The following is a 20506-nucleotide window of genomic DNA, read 5'->3' as shown; positions in this document are numbered from 1 at the left end:
GCTCTCTGCTCACTTGCGCTGCTGTAATTGTGGGTGGGGATGTCTCTCCTATGTTGGTATCAGCAGAAGGATGTGTAGAGAGTGCAGTAATCCGAGGTGAGAGTGGGTTAGGGTGGTCAAACCTGTTAAAGAAGATGTTCATTTCGTTTGCTCTCTTCACATCTCTCTCGATGGTGGCACCCTGCTTCGAGCTGCAGCCAGTGATGATCTTCATCCCATCCCACACTTCCTTCATGCTGTTGTTCTGCAACTTCTGCTCCAGCTTTCTCCTGTACTGCTCCTTCGCCGCCCTGAGCTGGACTCGGAGTTCCTTCTGCACGCGCTTGTGCTCATGCTGATCACCGTCTTTAAAGGCCCTTTTCTTCTGGTTCAAAAGGCCCTTGATGTCACTTGTAATCCATGGCTTGTTGTTAGCATAGCAGCGTACTGTTCTTACTGGAACTAAAGTGTCCATACAGAAGTTGATGTAGTCAGTAGTGCAGTCAACAACCTCCTCAATGTTCTCACTATGTGATCCCTGCAGGATATCCCAGTCTGTAGTTCCAAAACATTGTCTCAGAGCATTCTCAGCCTCCGGGGTCCACTTCCTGAATGATCGTTTGGTTACAGGTAGGACTCTCACTTTTGGTTTGTAGTGAGGCTGAAGCAGAACCATGTTATGATCTCCTTTCCCAAGCGCAGGCAGCGGGGTGGCACTGTATGCGTCTTTAACGTTTGCATACAGTAAATCAATAGTCTTATGTCCCCGGGTGTTGCAGTCCACATACTGGGAGAATGCAGGTAATGTTTTGTCCAGCGTCACATGGTTAAAGTCTCCAGCGATTAGCACAAGTGCCTCGGGGTGCTGCGTTTGTAACTTAGCAACAGCAGAATGGATGATGTCACTCGCTATCTCCACGTCCGCCCGAGGAGGTATGTACACGATGACAACAATGACGTGTCCAAACTCTCTGGGCAAGTAATAGGGACGCAGACTTATGGCCAACAGTTCGATGTCCCTGCAGCAAGTGGAGATTTTGACTTTAACATGTCCAGAGTTACACCACCGTGTATTAACATAGAGAGCGAGTCCTCCTCCTTTGTGCTTCCCACAGGTACTTGCGTCTCTGTCCGCTCTAACGGTGCTAAACCCGGGTAGCTCCACATTAGCATCTGGGATGGTGTTAGTTAGCCACGTTTCGCAGAAACACAACAAACTGCATTCTCTGTAAGTTCTGACATTTTTCACCAGCGCAGCCAGTTCGTCGATCTTATTTGAGATTGAGTTCACATTCCCCAGAATAACAGAAGGCACCGAAGGCTTAAAACGCCACTTTCTCGCAAGCTGCTTCATTTTAAGCTTAGTGCCGGCTCTGCTGCCACGATACCGCCTTCTTACCTCGTCGGGTAAATATGGAACCACACCGGCACTGGCATTTGTTCTCAGCGCCCGAAGTTGAGTACTTGAATAGGCGAGTCTCGGCGTGTAAAAATCCATGCCCACGTTGTAAAAGTAAGTGTGTCCAGGGAACGAATCCACATAAAATAAAGTGGTAGGAGTGATCAATAAATAAAAATAGAAAAATAAAAGTAGAAAAGTACACATACATATACAGTCATACACGGAGCTGCTGAAAAGGCTGCCACTCTCGGCGGCGCCGGATGTCTATCTTAACATTACTGGGTGCATGGACGACCCAGCCTCACTTCCACATAGAGGAAGAGATGACCGCCTGTTAAAATATTGTTTGATGCTTTCCATCTTAGTGCAGAAATGAATTTTGAATAGATGTTTAAGTTTTCTCATAACTTAAACTCTAGAAATGTGAATAGTTTTGAGGAAACGAAAAGGGATCTAGCTTAGTTTTTGTGTGACAATTCACAGGGAAAAGTACATCCTAAATCAAATTAATTTTGAACCCAGAGGTCCTGTGGAATTTGTCCAGTAGGTTTAATATGAGTGTCAATAATGAAGAACATTGTGTCATCAGCATAGAGGGGTACTTTTTGTTCAATTACCTTTTTGTGGTCCCCTTCATTTCCCATTGTTTCCAAGGACAAATAGCCAGGGGTTCAATAGCAGTAACAAAAATCATGGGCGATGATGGGCTATCCTGTCTAGGTCAATGTTCTTATATGATTTTTTTTTTCTCTAATCAAAAAATGTATTCTGTTTTGATGATCAGCGATCTCTGTAATAGAATGTAGTCCTTTGACCCAATGACATACTGTATATGGAGAGTTCCTAACCGTCAGGCCGAACTCCAAGAAGTTTTGTGGCACTGCCTCACACCGTCTTGTGTGATTTTTATTCCTTCATCTGCAGTCATCATTTTTTCCTCGTTAGTGCTGCTGTTTTGGTAGCTTCTTGCAGTCTGACCTTAGTAACTTGTTTAGTGTGCATTGATGTTATTGTAGGTTATTTCACAGTATACAAAAATCTTCAACATGCTTTCTCTTGAAATATTCCCAAACCAAACTATTTTTGGCAGGCTTCATAGTAATCATATTAGTCAGTTTAAACTATTAACATAAATTAATCAGATAATGGTTAATCATTAACTTTCCTACTATTTGTTTTATATTTTATTATTATCACCTTTTAATTCTGTTATAATTCTTTGTTTCTGAGAATATGCCTGATACTTTCACTGCCATAAATGATTTGATCAGGGTTACCCTTGGGGCTGAAACAATTACTTAAAATTATGAATAATCTTGATAAATTTCTGTTGCAGATTATTCATATATATTTTAAAAACAAGGGACTGGTTGGTTTAAGCTCACACTTGAATGTTTTAAGGGGTCTTCTTGTGCCTCTAACTATTTCCACACAGAAGTAATCTCAGTCCTGCTCAGCCACACCCACAGCATAGAATCCTTGGGTGGTTTGGGGGACGGAGGAATCAATGGGGGCACTAATATGTAGATTAAATACTGTATATACACGCGGATAAGTCGGAGTTGATTTTAACGTATTAATTTCTGGTATTTTATAATGTCGGTTGTACAAGTCGAATGTGGAAAACTCACGCTATTGGTCCAAGAGATTATGATATGCTAACGCCCACCTGAGAGAATAACCACGGAGCCCACAGCCTTTTTTTCTATGTATTGTGCCTACGTAACCACACGGTAATACCCCAACTATTCTGAAACGACATTTGCACTGTTTTGTGTATCTCACACCCTCATACACCTTTATTGTAAGAGCATCCCTTATCTGTGATGGAGCGTTCAACCAGAAGAAAATATGAAGCTGGTTTGAAATTAAAAGTCGTTGAAGTAGTGAACAAAAATTGGTAACTGCGCTGCTGCCACAAAATTCTATGTGTCTGAGCAACTGATGTGAGATTGGAGGAAGCAAGAATTATAAAATTAAGTGTCGTATTTTTGAACGGGCGTACAAGTCGGGGTCTGATTTTATAATCGATTTTTTTTGGGTTTCAAAGCCCGACTTACATGTGAGTATATACGGTAACTTGGATTTTACTACAAGTTCTCGCTTTTTCAGAGAAGCTGCGGAATGTTTAAATGGGAGAATGCTACCGGAAAAAGTGTTGTAATTGCATTTTAAAAATAGCAGCCCGTGCAAACATGTTTTGCAGACATATTGACTGCATTAATTATGAAGTAAACTGTGCACATACAAATCATGTGGATGTACAGTGCATCCAGAAAGTATTCACAGCGCATCATTTTTTCCACATTTTGTTATGTTACAGCCTTATTCCAAAATGGATTAAATTCATTTTTTTCCTCAGAATTCTGCACACAACACCCCATAATGACAACATGAAAAAAGTTTACTTGAGATTTTTGCAAATTTATTAAAAATAAAAAAACTGAGAAATCACATGTACATACAGTAAGTATTCACAGCCTTTGCTCAATACTTTGTCGATGCACCTTTGGCAGCAATTCCAGCCTCAAGTCTTGTTGAATATGATGCCTCAAGCTTGGCACACCTATCCTTGGCCAGTTACACCCATTCCTCTTTGCAGCACCTCTCAAGCTCCATCAGGTTGGATGGGAAGCGTCGGTGCACAGCCATTTTAAGATCTCTCCAGAGATGTTCAATCGGATTCAAGTCTGGGCTCTGGCTGGGCCACTCAAGGACATTCACAGAGTTGTCCTAAAGCCACTCCTTTGATATCTTGGCTGTGTGCTTAGGGTCATTGTCCTGCTGAAAGACGAACCGTAGCCCCAGTCTGAGGTCAAGAGCGCTCTGGAGCAGGTTTTCATCCAGGATGTCTCTGTACATTGCTGCAGTCATCTTTCCCTTTATCCTGACTAGTCTCCCAGGCCCTGCCACTGAAAAACATCCCCACAGCATGATGCTGCCACCACCATGCTTCACTGTAGGGATGGTGACAGGTTTCCTCCAAACGTGACGCCTGGCATTCACACCAAAGAGTTCAATCTTTGTCTCATCAGACCAGAGAATTTTCTTTCTCATGGTCTGAGAGTCCTTCAGGTGCCTTTTGGCAAACTCCAGGCGGGCTACCATGTGCCTTTTACTAAGGAGTGGCTTCTGTCTGGCCACTCTACCATACAGGCCTGATTGGTGGATTGCTGCAGAGATGGTTGTCCTTCTGGAAGGTTCTCCTCTCTTCACAGAGGACCTCTGGAGCTCTGACAGAGTGACCATCGGGTTCTTAGTCACCTCCCTGACTAAGGCCCTTCTCCCCCGATCTCTCAATCCTGTCTCGGAGGTCTACAGACAATTCCTTTGACTTCATGCTTGGTTTGTGCTCTGACATGAACTGTCAACTGTGGGACCTTCTATAGACAGGTGTGTGCCTTTCCAAATCATGTCCAGTCAACTGAATTTACCACAGGTGGACTCCAATGAAGCTGCAGAAACATCTCAAGGATGATCAGGGGAAACAGGATGCAGCTGAGCTCAATTTCGAGCTTCATGGCAAAGGCTGTGAATACTTATGTACATGTGCTTTCTCAATTTTTTTATTTTTAATAAATTTGCAAAAATCTCAAGTAAACTTTTTTCATGTTGTCATTATGGGGTGTTGTGTGTAGAATTCTGAGGAAAAAAATGAATTTAATCCATTTTGGAATAAGGCTGTAACATAGCAAAATGTGGACAAAGTGATGCGCTGTGAATACTTTCCAGATGCACTGTATAATGAGTTTACATCCATCTTTGGGAACTTCTTTGTCCTGTTTGTCAATAGGAACCAAGACTGGATGTTTTGAAAAATTTAGAGCCCAAACAAATGCGCACCAAGTAAAAGGGACTTTGTAAAAACAGAATGGGTAGCAACCCTGAAACACATCATTGCAGAGCATGTGGACATACACATCCACACTCACTCACTCTGGAGCTGAGAATCAGAAATAACATGCTGATTTACAATATAACGTTTTTCAAAACCTTGAGGGAAAGGATTCAGTAAGAGATTGAACTTCATTAAAAAATAATGAGAAGGACTTAAACAAAAATCATTCTACAGAATCTTATGTTTTCATCAAGTTTGTCATAAAACTTGTCTTTTCTTCCCAGTAGCACCTAAGCTACAGGTGTATGATAAGAAATTTACCAAAGCAAACACAAAAACTGCCTTACACATGTACTGTATGTCTTGACAGTCACTTTTAAAGCATCAGAAAATAAGAACAACTGAAGTTAATGTGACATTACGTGACTTTTAATCGTGGGGTATGTCAGATTTGCTGATCACAGTTGCTGATCTCGTCACTGCACCATGTCAAGTTACACGTCTGAAAATCACAGCCCATGTCACATTTACTGATCTTCCAGCAGTCAGGCTTGCTCCTTTTCTTGACAGAGCCGGTGTTGTACTAAGGGTTAACAGCTATTGTACGTTCAGCTGCAGTGTCAATCTTTTTGTTTCCATTCTGTTTTAGTACTTAAAACACGAGACATCAGACAAATGAGCTTCTCTTCTATTTGTGAGGTTCAAAACACGTGTTCCTTATTCCATCCATCCATCATTCAACCAAGTATATCCTAACTACAGGGTCACGGTGGTCTGCTGGACCAGCACAGGGCGCAAGGCAGGAAACAATCCCCGGGCAGGGTGCCAGCCCACCGCAGGTTCCTTATTCCATGTCGCTACATTCTATGCATCATAGTTCTGTCTGAATGCCTATTAGTTCTCAATTCTTGCATGAAAATTGTCCATCCCTCTGACCAAATTGAAAATCAAACCTGTCTAATTTTATTCAAGCTAGTAGCAGACTAGTGGGTCTCAGTCTTTGGGTATGTCACATCAGACAATTGACATCACAGGAGAGCATCGCCGACTGCCTCTGAATGGCTAAGGTTATGTAAATAAAGGCTAGGACTAAAAATCACTTGAAAAGTCGTTGAATGTGACATAGCCTTAAGAAACATTACAAAGAAAAAATGATTATGCAGCACCTTACATTATTATAAGCAAGAGTTCCACATAGATTGTACTAGGGCTACATAATATTATATGCTATGTTTGTGCTGAGTGCGTTTTGTTTTCATCGTCCCATTTACTGTCTGTTATGTGTGCATCAGTGAATGTTGTCCCCGTAAGTGCAGAGGGGAAGGATGATGGAGAGAGACCGCAGCCCTAAGATCGAAATCACCTGTTTACACACCAGATATATCTGGGATATTTTACATTTAAAAAAGAGGAGCGAAAGAGAGAGAGGAAAAGAAGACAATTTAGCCATCCATCTAAAGACTCATCACTGCTATTTATTGCTTTATTCCACTGCCTGCTTTTTCAACAACCGATCTTACATCACGACAGCCAGAGCAGAGAAACCCCGGGGATTGAATTCATTCCAACCATTACCAGGACTTTTACGGTGAGGTCGTTTTGTTGTCGGGAGGAAGCTCAATATCACTACAGCCAGCTTCAATACCACCGGACTTTATTTTGGGACACATGTTTGACCACATTTTCAACTGCTGTGTTTATCCAGTCCATGTTTGTATTTGTGTTGTGTGCTTTTGTTTATTATTTAGTGGTAAGGGAGGGTTTAATGTAAATATTTGTATTCTTATATATAGTGATTAGTAACTAGTGTTTTTGGGATAAGTGGTGGTTTGCGCGTACATACAGTGACATGAAAAAGTTTGGGAACCCCTCTCAGCCTGCATAATAATTGACTCTCCTTTCAACAAAAAAAGATAACAGTCGTATGTCTCATTTCCTAGGCACATCTGAGTACTGCAGTGTTTTCCGAACAAACATTTTTAGTGACGCAGTATTTAGTTGTATGAAATTAAATCAAATGTGAAAAACTGGCTGTCCAAAAATGTGGGTCCCCTTGTAATTTTGCTGATTTGAATGCCTGTCACTGCTCAATGCTTGTTACTTGCAACACCAAATTGGTGTGATGAGCTCGTTAAGCCTTGAACTTCACAGAACCGGTGTGTCCAATCATGAGATATAAAGGGATTTAAGGTGGTCAATTACAAGTTGTGCTTCCTTCCCTTTGACTCTTCTCTGAAGAGTGACAGCATGGGATCCTCAAAGCAACTCTCCAAAGATCTGAAAACAAAGATTGTTGAGTCTCCTGGTTTAGGGGAAGGCAACAAAAAGCCATCTCAGAGGTTTAAACTGTCAGTTTCAACTGTAAGGAATGGAATCAGGAAATGGAAGGCCACAGGCACAGTTGCTGTTAAACCCAGCAGGTCTGGCAGGCCAAGAAAAATACAGGAGCGGCATATGAGCAGGATTGTGAGAATGGCTACAGACAACCACAGATCACCTCCAAAGACCTGCAAGATACATCTTGTTGCAGATGGTGTATCTGTACATCGTTCTACAATTCAGCACATCTGTATGGCAGGGTGATGAGAAAGAAGCCCTTTCTGCTCTCATGCCACAAACAATAGTCACTTGTATGCCAATGCTCATTTACACAAGCCAGATTCATTTTGGAACAAAGTGCGTTGGACTGATGAGAAAAAAATTTGGTCAGAACAAAAAGCGCTTTGCATGGTGAAAGAAGAACACCGCATTCCAAGAAAAACACCTGCTACCTACTGTCACATTTGGTGGAGGTTCCATCATGCTGTGGGGCTGTGTGGCTAGTTCAGGGACTGGGGCCCTTGTTAAAGTCGAGGGTCAGATGAATTCAACCCAATATCAACAAATTCTTCAGGATAATGTTCAAGCATCAGTCACAAAGTTGAACTTACTCAGGGGTTGAATATTCCAACAAGACAATGACCCAAAACACAGTTGGAAATCTACAAAGGCATTCATGCAGAGGGAGAAGTACAATGTTCTGGAATGGCCGTCACAGTCCCCTGACTTGAATATCATCGAAAATCTATGGGATGATTTGAAGCAGGCTGTCCATCAAATTGAACTGAACTGGAGAAATTTTGTATGAAGAATGGTCAACAATACCTCCATCCAGAATCAGACACTCATCAGAGGCTATAGAAGGACAGCGTCTAGAGGCCAAAAGGAGGCTCAACTAAGTATTGATGTCATATCTCTGTTGGGGTGCCCACATTTATGCAGCTGTCTAATTTTGTTATGTTGCATATTTTCTGTTAATCCAATAAACTTAATGTCACTGCTGAAATACTACTGTTACCATAAGGAATGTCATCTATTAAAAGGAAGTTTCTACTTTGAAAGCTCAGCCAATGAGAAACAAAAATCCCAAAAATTTAGAGGGGTTCCCAAACTATTTCATATGACTGTATATATTTATTATTGAATGTTTGTCTGTCTTTTATTTTCTAATATATCAGTGTTTAATTTTACATACCTGTTTACTGTTTCTGGTTATTTCGTCGTGTCGGGAAAAATAAGACCAATTGTAAGGGTTTGTATGGCTTGTTAATAGAGCAAGAAACCTCAGGTAATCCAAGGAATAAGTCTTGGTAGTGTAGTGGCTGGTCTGGGTAAGGGTTCTGCCATTACAAGATTAAACAGTGATGATGATATGTGGATAAATAATGATATTTGTAAATATGACAACAATCTCAAATACCTTACTGACCAGTAGGTCCAGTATTTGACAAGGAAACTGGTTTTGCAATTTGATGCCAGTGCAGGTTCATGTCATGACTCTTTAGCTGCTGTTCTCACATATTCATTGAACGCTGTTTTAAACACTACCAGTTGATGTGAATTTTAAACAAAAATTGGAATATTGTTGTTTCCTCTGTATAACGCTGCAAATGCAAACTTTAGGTGCTGTGCTCACTTCCTGCTAGTGCCATTAGTTCACCCCATACACATTTTTTTATTTGTTGTAATTGCCAGTTTAGTTTGCCCTTTAACGATGATGCATTAATAACAATAAAAAATGGCTGTCAGAGGCCGGATTTCCACATATTAGTTTTAATGACTTTAAAATTGCCATTTTTAAGAGCATGTTCAGTGCTGTTAGTAAAATATTAATCACTAGTCATTTAGCCCGTTACAATAACGGGCGCTAGAACAGTAGTACATAAACATTAGTAGGAACAGTCTATATTAAATGGCAAGGGACTTTGACCTCATTCTTTTTGTTGGTCGTATTTTTCTTTCTTTCAGCCTTTCTTTTGTTGATGTTTACTTGCTGAGTTGACCGTTCTTCGTGGGCTGCCGCCGTGTATTGTGTGTCTTTAATTTTCTGTGACAGTAATACTGTCTTGTACGGCTCTATTCAATAAGGGCGAGCTTCAAAAGGGCGACCTCAATTGAGCGCGGCGAATAAAGGCGTTTGTAGATAATTTAGTTCAAATGGCTCTGGAATATGTGAAGAGCAACAAAGGTGCAGATCTTTATTTACGCGCGCCTTTATTTGCTGCGCCCAATTGAAGTCGCCCTTTTGAGGCTCGCCTTTTTGTGCACGCCCTTATTGAAGGATACCGTCTTGTACGTCTGCTGGCTTGTACTCCGTATATACCTTTAATTTTCTCTGGCGGTAAGATACTGCGTGCGCGTCGGTAATATGCCTTTAATCTCCTCTGACAGTAATACTGGCTTGTATGTGGCTGTAATATGCGTCATTGTATTGTGTATCTTTAATTTCCTCTCGCAGTAATACTGGTTTGTATTTCCGTAAAACGCCTCTAACTTTCTCTGACAGTAATATCGCGCATCGCACCGTGCCCCGCGCATGCGCACTTCAACAGAAGACACCCACACACGGACACCTGGACGCACATAGGGATTTTATATATATATAGATAGTTGTCTCTGGCAACACACACACACTTACACAATAAGTTATACACCGAGGTCCTGCTGTAATTTACAAGCCATCATTCTCAGTTAATTGTGTTAAGTCTTTCTAATACTCGTCCAAATAGTCAATTATCAGAATATTTGTTTATTGCAGCCTTAGTTGCTCTTTTAGCTGAATGTATGAATGTCCAGTTTGGTTCTCATTTCAAATGTGGTGAAGAGGCCTGGGAGCTGGGTAGATTAATGTTATAAGTTTACCGTGGCACAATTTTAAAGTTTATTTCTCCATTTCTTTCCTTTTTGTTCCCTTTTTGCCCTTAATGTTTATTAAGCTCCTTGTGTGACTTCATGTAACATGGAAGAAGTTAATGCACCGTTTTAAAGTTGCCGAGTCAAACTGCAAATTTCAGTGATTTAGAAAGTATTCGGACCACTTCAATTTTTTTATTGTAATGTAGATTTAATTTACAATGCAAAAACTTGCAGTTTCTTCCTATCAATCTACACTCAATAACCCCTAATGACAAAGTGAAACTGTGTTTTCAGAATGATTGACATAATTTTTAAAATCAAAACTGAGATCTGACATTCTTATAAGTATTAAAGACCCTTTTCTGTGGCACTCCAAATTGTGTGGAGGTCCATCTTGTTTTCTTTATTTCTCCTTGAGATGTGTCTAGCGCTTCATTGGAGTCCACTTGCGACAAACTGCTTTGATTGGACGTCGTCTAGAAAGGCAGACACACGTGTACCTGTGTATAGAAGGTCACATGATTCACATTGCATATCAGGACAAAAAGCCATGAGGTTCAGGGAACTCTCCATCCACCTCCACAATCAAATTGAGGTGAGAACTACAGGTGCATTTCAATAAATTAGAATATCATCGATATATCGGTGGGGGGGCAGACAGTTCATTTTTCATTGTGACAATGACCCGAAGCATACAGCCAGGACAATGCTGGAGTGGCTTCCGGACAAGTCTCTTGAGTGTCCTTGAGAGTCCCAGACTCGAGCCTCATAGAACATGTGAGGAGAGACCTGAAGATGGGAGTTTACAGACACTTCTCATCCAGTGTAATGGAGGTTGACACGATTTTCCAGGAAGAATGAGATCAACTGCCCAAAGGTGTGTAATGCTTGTGGAGACTTAGCCAGGAAGGGAGTTTTTGCAAAGTACTGAGTTAACTCTTTTAGGGCTAATTTTTTTTTTGTTTCTTTTCTCCCAGGGCTGAATATTTTTCCAAAAACTAACATTTTTTAAAAAAGAACACAAAGCAATTGTTTAACATATCAAATCAACAAAAAATATTTTCTTTTGACAAATGTTACTGTCTTGCATGTTGTATGAGCCTGCATACTCTATGATTTCACATACATATCACATACATTTTACACAGCAAAGTCTGATCTCGCTCAAAGCAGCCAATTTCAGTCATTGCCACATTGCACTCCTTACTATACGTGTTGTTTTGATGCCTATTTTTCAATTGTCTGTTGCTGCACTTTCTAACATATATTGTTAGTGTGTACTGTAGAGAGACAAGTCACCCATTTGCCATCGTGCCATGCCACTGCCACCAAGTTTTCTGCCTGCATGAAAACCGTATTGTCACCTCTTTTCATCTTCTGAAACTTTATGAACTTTATGTATGGCATTATAGCCTGGCTCACCCCATGGGATTTGCTTCTGTTTATTACAGAAGGGAATAAAACTTTGCAGCAGGAAGTACCTAAGCCACCAGGGGACAAAACACATTTGGACCAATGTTCCCTGAAGTTATATCACCAGTTCTGTCCCATCTCTATTTGTAATGCCACAGCGTGCTTCATCTCGTCTTTCGTTGTGGGTTTCCACTTTGAAAAACGAGAATGCGATGCAAACGCAGCCCGCGATTAAAAAAAAATCTCTGCCTACCTGTTTGTCTCGTCTGACAGTAGCTGAAAAGCAGCATCAGGAGAGAGCAGCCTGAAGTACAGCAGCTGGTGATCTGTCGTGTCCAACAGCAAGCCATGCCGTCTTGTAAACTCCGGTAGCCAGATCGGCTCTCAACGGATCAATGTCTGTGTATTTATCCCATGCGAACCTTGCCGTAGATGCATTGGCTGCGCGAAGGCACTCAACTGGTCAGCAGATCCGCTGGGTGCGGCATCGGCTGGTGTCTGATAAGCTGATGCCGGCTTCTTACTCTCTTGCTCGATCTCCTGATCACTGCCAATAAAATCCGATTCTGAAAAATCAAGAGTCCGACTCCACGATAATGCGCAAAACATTGTCTGCCGAGTGTTTTCTTTTCTGCACTCGCTTCGCTGCCTTTTCACATGTCGGTGCCATCTTGCCTTTGTTTACATTTCGCAACTCACGCACACGCAAGGTTTAGTTGCCGAGTCAATGAGTCTAGCATTCCTCCAAGCACAGAGGGAATGCCTGTGACGTGACAGTGAGATTTGTCGCCATTAACAGCTGATTGTCGCCCCCTATCCCTGGATGTCGACTTTTGTCGACATTAGCCTTCAACCCCTTCTGTCGACAAAAGTCAACATCCGCCCTAAAAGAGTTAAGGGACTGAATGACAGATGTCAGTTTTTGATTCACTTATTTTTGGGTTATTGAGTGTAGTCTAATGGGGGAAATGGCAAATTTCTGCGTGTAAAGTTAAATCTACAACACAATATAGTGTGTAGAAAGTGAAGGGGTCCGAATGCTTTCTGAATCCCGCTCTATCTTCCCTTAATAGATTGTCACTGTTCATTTTTGCTCTTCTCAGATCCTATTCCTCCTGGATTAATGGAGGAGCCTTGTGACTTTGCGGTCTGCGTGGAGAATTCCCCCAACGTTCCTGAACAAATGGCATTTTCTGGCGAAGCAATTCAGATTCAGGAGAGTGTGTCAGAAGATTTCTTTTCCACACGGCAGAGTGCTCCCGGAAAGGCCGGAAGAAAAGCAGATAAGCGAAAGCAAGTAAAAAATGGAACTTCTAGAGCAGAGCAGTTGCATGGCCAGGATGGTGGTAAGACCGATGGCAGAGTGACAGAAAAGACCCCATCACTGGGTAACAATTTGGAGTCTCTGTCTCAGGCAGACTCTGGTCAGATGGTTTCCTCACTGTTTAATAGGCAGCACCAAAGTCTTACTGACTTGGAAAAAAAAGCACAGCAAGATGCATTGCCAAAAATCCCATCGCTGCCATCATTTAAAGTCAAGAGGTCTCATAGGTCCTCCATCTTGAGTTTTTCTAAACTGGTTGAAGACTATGAACATTTTATCAGGTACGGGCCCGGAAGAACAGTGGAGATTAGACGCCAGTGTGCTGGCTTGGGCAGCAATGGCTCAGAGGAGGTAGCTGATGAGGTCTGTTTTCAAAGTAGTGAGGATCCGCGAGCCTGCCAGGCCCAAGACTCTGTTGAACACCTCCGTGACCGAACAAGCAGCAGCTCTCCTGGTAGGCCTAGCTCCCCGAGCAGTGAGTCAACCATGTCCAATAAAGATGACTCCAGTGAGACGGAGGAGGGTGGCTCCGAAAATATGGAAGTCACTTTCTCATCCAACAAAGAGACCCCCGTTAGTAACACAGCAGCAGATAAAATGCCTAAAACGAATACCACTGAGGTCTGTATTCCAAAGAACATGGACTCGGAACCAGCAAGAACCTCTAGCACAAAATACAGGTCTGCTCCAGAGACTCCAACCGTGCAGTACCAGGACGACGCCAAGTCAACCCACCGGGTTAGAGAGTCCTCTGTTGCTAAGAAGCAGCCAGGGCAACATGGCTACCAGAGGCCGAGTTCCAAGCAGGCCGGCCGGGAGAGCCGGTCAGCGTCTTCAGTGCAGGACGACTATTGGACGCAGTATTACAAGGCCTGGCGGATGTACCACCCGCCACATCTCCGCGCTTACCAGAACTGGATGAACGCCTACCACATGAACCTGGTGTACATGCAGGAACTGATGAAGCGCTGAAAGGTTTGGATCGTTCTCTGGGTCTTTTGCTCAGCCATATTTTCATACTTTCTGGAATAGTTTGTATGTTTCCTCTTGTTTTTGTCTTATAAAACCATTTATGGTAGAATTTAATGTGATGCAAATGTTTGGATCGGTGAATAAATGGGAAAGGTGGCGCACACTCTGCTTGCTTCATCTCTTTTCACAGTCGGAGACACGTTCACTCCAAGGAGTCGTAAAGCATCTTTCAATTTTGTTTGAGGTATTAACAAGAAAAATATAGTAAAGTTATTAATAGAAATGTAAATATCTAAATGTCAATGTAAAGGAAAGAGACGTGTAATACAACAGCACAGCTACCTGGAAGCAGTTCTGGGTCAGGCAGAACCAGTGGCATAGCTCAGAATTGAAGCCACACCCCCTGATAATGATGGAGGTGGGGGACCACCCTGAAAAAAAAGCATTTTACAATACAGTAGAACCCCGATTTAACGTTCATGTACATTCATGGATTTTTATGGATGTTGCTGTTGACATAAATAAGCGCGAGTCTGTTAGTCTCCTCAGCGTCACGTTTACCAGAACTGCTTTCAGGTTGCAGTGTTTGTTGCATTGGAAGTTCTCCCGGGTTCAGGGTGAAGGGGAGTTGGAGTCAGTGGAGGAGAAGTAGGACAGGACAGCACTTACCTGGGAGGACTGGAGAAGGAGAAAAGACAGGGAAAAAAAACTGTGTGGTGTATTGTGGAAGATGATGTCGCCTGGTTGAAGGTAGTTTGTCAAGTTGGGATATTATATGTACAGTCGTGACCCAAAGTTTTGAGAATGACCCAAGTGTTGGTTTTCACAAAGTTTGCTTCTTCAGTGTTTTTAGATCTTTTTGTCAGATGTTTCTATGGTGTACTGAAGTAGAGGTTTCAAAGGCTTTTATTGACAATGACATGACATATTTGCAGTGTTGGCCCTTCTTTTATTTTTAAGACCTCTGCAATTCACCCTGGCAGGCTGGCAATCAACTTCTGGGCCCAATCCTGACTGATGGCAGCTGCCCATTCTTGCATAATCAATGCTTGGAGTTTGTCAGAATTGGTGGGTTTTTCTTTGCCCACCCTCCTCTTGAGGATTGAGCACAAGTTCTCAATGGGGAGTTTCCTGGCCATGGACCCCAAGTTTCAATGTTTTGTTCCCCCAAGCCACTTAGTTATCCTTTTTGCCTTATGGCCCGGTGCTCCATCATTTTCGTCACCAAACTGTTGTTGGATGGTTGGGAGAAGTTGCTCTCGGGGGATGTTTTGGTCCCATTCTTTATTCATGGCTCAGGATCGGGAGTGACACCACCAGTGCAGAGCTTGCTCACTAATGGCAGCAGGCAGGTGTGAGTGAGGCAAAGACGTTTGGGAGGATGGCCTGGTGGGTGTCAAGAAGAGCAGCAAAGAAGTCAAGGAAAACATCAGGGACAGACTGATATTCTGGGATTGGACTGCTGGGGGAAAAGTCATTTTCTCTGATGAATCCCCTTTCCGATTGTTTGGAGCATCCGGAAAAATAAAAGGTGAGTGGCGCCACCATCAGTCCTGTGTCACGCCAACAGTAAAGCATCCTGAGATCATTCAAGTGTAGGGTTGCTTCTCAGCCAAGGGAGTGGGTTTTGCCTAAGAACACAGCCAGGAATAAAGAATGAGACCAAAACATCCTCTGAGAGCAACTTCTCCCAACCGTTCATGAATAGTTTGGTGACCAACATGATGGAGCACCAGGCCATAAGGCAAAAGTGAGAACTAAGTGGCTTGTGGAACAAAAACATAGACATTTGGAGTCCATGGCTAGGAAACTCCCCATTGAGAACTTGTGGTCAATCCTCAAGAGGCGGGTGGACAAACAAAAACCCACCAATTCTGACAAACTCCAAGAATGGGCAGCTGCCATCAGTCAGGATTTAGCCCAGAAGTTCATTGCCAGCCTGCCAGGGTGAATTGCTTTCTTGAAAAAGAAAGAAGGGCCAGCACTGCAAATATTGACTCTGTACATAAACTTCATGTCATTGTCAATCAAAGCCTTTGAAACTTCTGAACTGCTTGTAATTCTACTTCAGTATAGCATAGAAACATCTGACAGAAAGATCTAAAACACTGAAGCAGCAAACTTTGTGAAATTCAACACTTGTCTCATTCTCAAAACCCGTTTTTGAATCCTCTTGAAACATCATCCTAATTTTCTGCACGATAAATGATTTCAACACAAATGTATGCCTTCATTTTCTGTTAATATGTAACTGAAGAAGAACAACTCAAACTTGGAGTTTGCCCAAGTTTTCAAGCACTAAACATTAATACTTTATCGAGAAGCCTTTTGCTGCAATAACAGCCTTCATTCTCTTGGTTAAGTGTGCACCAAGGAGGCATTCATCCTTATTTTTCTTGGCAGAATTGATAAGAGACCTTTCAGGTTGGTGGGCTGGTGCCACTGATCAGTAGTTTTCAAACAGTGCCAAAGATACTCAAGAGGGTTAAGATCAGGGCTTTGGACTTGGCCATTCCTAAACATTCACCTTTCACTTTCTGAGCCATTCCAGTGTCCCCTTTGGCCTTACACTTAGGCTCATCGTAATTTTTAAAGATAAATCTTTTCCCGGGCTGTAGGTTCAGAGCAGACTGGACCAAGCTCCCCTGCAATATTGTGTGGCATTTGTGCCCATCTATTGTCCCTTCAACTCCCAGTACCAGCACATGAAAAACATCCTCATGGTCTGATTCTGCCATCACCATATTTCACCATACGCATGGTGTTTCTTGAGTCACGGCCAGTGTTAGTTTTACACCACACATACTTCTTTGAAATCTGGCGAAAAAGTTCTATCTTGGTCTCATTTGACAATAAAACGTCCTCCCATATCTTAACTGTAGTAATTGTTATACATGAGTTATATGGACCTTAATTTAAGGAATGACTTCTTTGTGGCTCCCCTCCCATAGAGGCCTGTGTTATGGAGAGCTCTTAAAATTGTGGACCCCCTGCACCTTCACTCCAGTTTCAGTCAAAAAGCATTGCAGACTTGAGAGAGTGACGGTAGGATTTTTAGTCTATGTCCTGCACCGATGTTTAGTTTGGAGGGACGACCTGTTCATGTAAGACTCAGGGTGCTGGGGTGAACCTTCCACTCTCTGGTGATAGACCCAGCAGTGCACAATGGGACATTCAAACTCCATGATATTTTCTGGTAGCCACGTCCTGCCTTGTGCATTTCAGTGACTGTGTTGGTCACATCAGGAGATGCTCCTTTGTCTTCATTTGTGCAGTGATTGTCCAACAAAGACTATGGCCTTACAAAGGGGGCTTTTTATATCCAAAAAGACAGAAAGGACTCACAAGTAGGACCTCATTATGTTTAATTATGACTTTGTGTCACCTTTGTGTCATTCGAGATTCATTTGTCTAAACCTGGAGCATCCAAAGCACAGAGGTTTGAATACTTAGGCAGACACACGCTTTGGAGTTGTTGTTCTTCAGTACAATATCTACAGAGAGTGCTTTAGTTGGACATGTATTGTTACAGCAGAAGAGTTTTCACATTTAAAATACAGGACGGAGAACTACAGTTTGGTCCATAAATATTTGGACAGACGACTTTTTTCTAATTTTGGTTCTGTACATTACCACAATGAATTTTAAATGAAACAACTCCGATGCAGTTGAAGTGCAGACTTTCAGCTTTAATTCAGTGGGGTGAACAAAACGATTGAATACAAATGTGAGGCAACTAAAGCATTTTTTCAACACAATCCCTTCATTTCAGGGGTTCAAAAGTAATTGGACAAATGAAGTAACTGGAAATCAAATGTTCATTTCTAATACTTGGTTGAAAACCCTTTGCTGGCAATGACAGCCTGAAGTCTTGAACTCCTGGACATCACCAGATGCTGGGTTTCCTCCTTTTTAATGCTCTGCCAGGCCTTTACTGCAGCGGCTTTCAGTTGCTGTTTGTTTGTGGGCCTTTCTGTCTGAAGTTTAGTCTTCAACAAGTGAAATGCCTGCTCAGTTGGGTTAAGATCAGGTGACTGACTTGGCCATTCAAGAATTTTCCACTTCTTTGCTTTAATAAACTCCTGGGTTGCTTTGGCTGTATGTTTTGGGTCATTGTCCATCAGTATCATGAATCAATTTGACTGCTGTATTTAGCTGGATTTGAGCAGACAGTATGTCTCTGAACACCTCAGAATTCATTCGGCTGCTTCTGTCCTGTGTCACATCATCAATAAACACTCGTGTCCCAGTGCCACTGGCAGCCATGCACGCCCAAGCCATCACACTGCCTCCCTGCACCGTGTTTTACAGATGATGTGCTATGCTTTGGATAATGAGCTGTTCCACACCTTCTCCATACTTTTTTTCTTGACATCATTCTGGTAGAGGTTGATCTTGGTTTCATCTGTCCAAAGAATGTTTTTCCAGAACTCTGCTGGCTTTTTTAGATGTTCTTTAGTAAAGTCCAATCTAGTCTTTCTATTCTTGAGGCTTATGAGTGGCTTGCACCTTGCAGTGCACCCTCTGTATTTACTTTCATGCAGTCTTCTCTTTATGGTAGACTTGGATATCGATACGCCGACCCCCTGGAGAGTGTTGTTCACTTGGTTGGCTGTTGTGAAGGGGTTTCTCTTCACCATGGAAATGATTCTGCGATCATCCACCACTGTTGTCTTCCGTGGACGTCCAGGTCTTTTTGCGTTGCTGAGTTCACCAGTGCTTGCTTTCTTTTCTCAGGATGTACCAAACTAGATTTTGCCACTCGTAATATTGGAGCAATTTCTCAGATGGGTTTTTTCTGTTTTCACAGCTTAAGGATGGCTTCTTACACCTGCATGGAGAGCTCCTTTGACTGCATGTTGTCTGTTCACAGCAAAATCTTCCACATGCAAGCACCACACCTCGAATCAACTCCAGGCCTTTTATCTGCTTAATAATAATAAATTTTATTTATATTGCACTTTATATTTTAGCAATCCCAAAGTGCTACAGAATAAAAATAGAATAATAAATAAAAAACAGAAGAATCTATAAAATACTTTAACAAAATGTCTTTGTAAAAAGATGAGTTTTTAGGTTTCGCTTAAAGGCCTCAGTCGACTGTGGGGCTCTCCGGTAATCAGGGAGGGCATTCCACAGCCTCGGCGCCACCGATGAAAACGCCCTGTCACCCATGCTACTGAGCTTAGTTCTGGGGACTTGAAGAGTGTTAGTGTGTACAGAGTGGAGGGAGCGTAAGGAGGTATGAGGGGTAAGGAGTTCCTGTAGTTAAAGAGGGGCATGTCCATAAATGCACTGGTGGGTAAGAAGGGAGACCTTGTACTCTATTCTGAATGAAACAGGGAGCCAGTGAAGGGTTTTCAGGATTGGGGTGATGTGATCATACTTTCGCACCCTCATCAGGATCCTGGCAGCGCTGTTCTGAATATACTGGAGTCTCTGGATACTCTTGCCAGGAATCCCAATGAGGAGTGCATTACAGTAATCCAGCCTGGAAGAGACAAAGGCATGGACGAGCTTCTCTGCATCTGCCAGGGTGAGTAATGGGCGGAGTTTGGCGATGTTCTTGAGATGGTAAAAAGATGACTTACAGAGATATTTGATGTGGGTGTCAAAAGTAAGTTGGGAGTCCATTCTAACACCCAAATTAGTAACAGATGTGGAAAGAGGAATATTTTGGCCAGAGAAAGTAATACTGGTGATGGTAGAAGAGCGAAGATGATGTGATGTACCAACTAAGATGGCTTCTGTTTTGGATCTGTTCAACTGAAGAAAATTGAGCCTCATCCATGCCTCTATCTCCTCCTGGCAGGTAGACAATGTAGATGTTGGCAGAGGAGCAGTAGAGGAGGTGGGAGTAGTCTTGAGGTAAAGCTGAGTGTCATCGGCATAGCAATGGAACGATAAACCATGTCTGCCAATGACAGTTCCAAGGGGGAGCATGTAGATAGTAAAAAGGATAGGGCCCAGCACAGAGCCCTGTGGAACACCACAGGTGATGTTGTGGGTATGAGATTTTGCACTGCCCAGGGCGACATGCTCAGTTCTGCCAGTCAGGTATGATGTAAACCAATTTAGAACAATTCCTGAGAGTCCAATAGTGTATTGCAGGTGGTGAAGAAGGATGTTACGGTCTATTGTGTCAAAAGCAGCTGTCAGGTCAAGGAGGATAAGCAGTGAAGGTGAACCAGTATCTGCCGTCATCAGAAGGTCATTGGTGACCCTGACCAGGGCTGTTTCGGTGCTATGGCCAGGGCGAAAACCAGACTGAAACTTTTCAAACAGATTGTTCAGTTTGAGATGATCATGAAGTTGTGCTGCAACTATTTTTTCCAGAACTTTGGAGAGAAATGGAAGATTGGAGATGGGCCTATAACTGGACAGAACTTCAGGATCCAAGGTG

General features: G+C 42.5%; 1 protein-coding gene across 1 annotated transcript in view; it reads left to right on the top strand.

Annotated features, from left to right (window-relative positions):
• Positions 1 to 14278, top strand: part of ddx20 (DEAD (Asp-Glu-Ala-Asp) box polypeptide 20) — a 66727-nt gene extending 52449 nt beyond the window's left edge. Inside the window, exon 11 of the mRNA XM_028796354.2 lies at positions 12911 to 14278. Coding sequence (XP_028652187.2) covers positions 12911 to 14103 — 1193 coding nt within the window. The 3' untranslated portion in view covers positions 14104 to 14278. The remainder of the gene's footprint in view (positions 1 to 12910) is intronic.
• Positions 14279 to 20506: the final 6228 nt, after the last annotated feature.

Source organism: Erpetoichthys calabaricus, chromosome 3, assembly GCF_900747795.2.
Source record: "Erpetoichthys calabaricus chromosome 3, fErpCal1.3, whole genome shotgun sequence".
Classification (NCBI taxonomy): Eukaryota; Metazoa; Chordata; class Cladistia; order Polypteriformes; family Polypteridae; genus Erpetoichthys; species Erpetoichthys calabaricus.
Note: the sequence above shows the minus strand (reverse complement) of the source record. Positions and strands in the feature narration are given on the sequence as shown.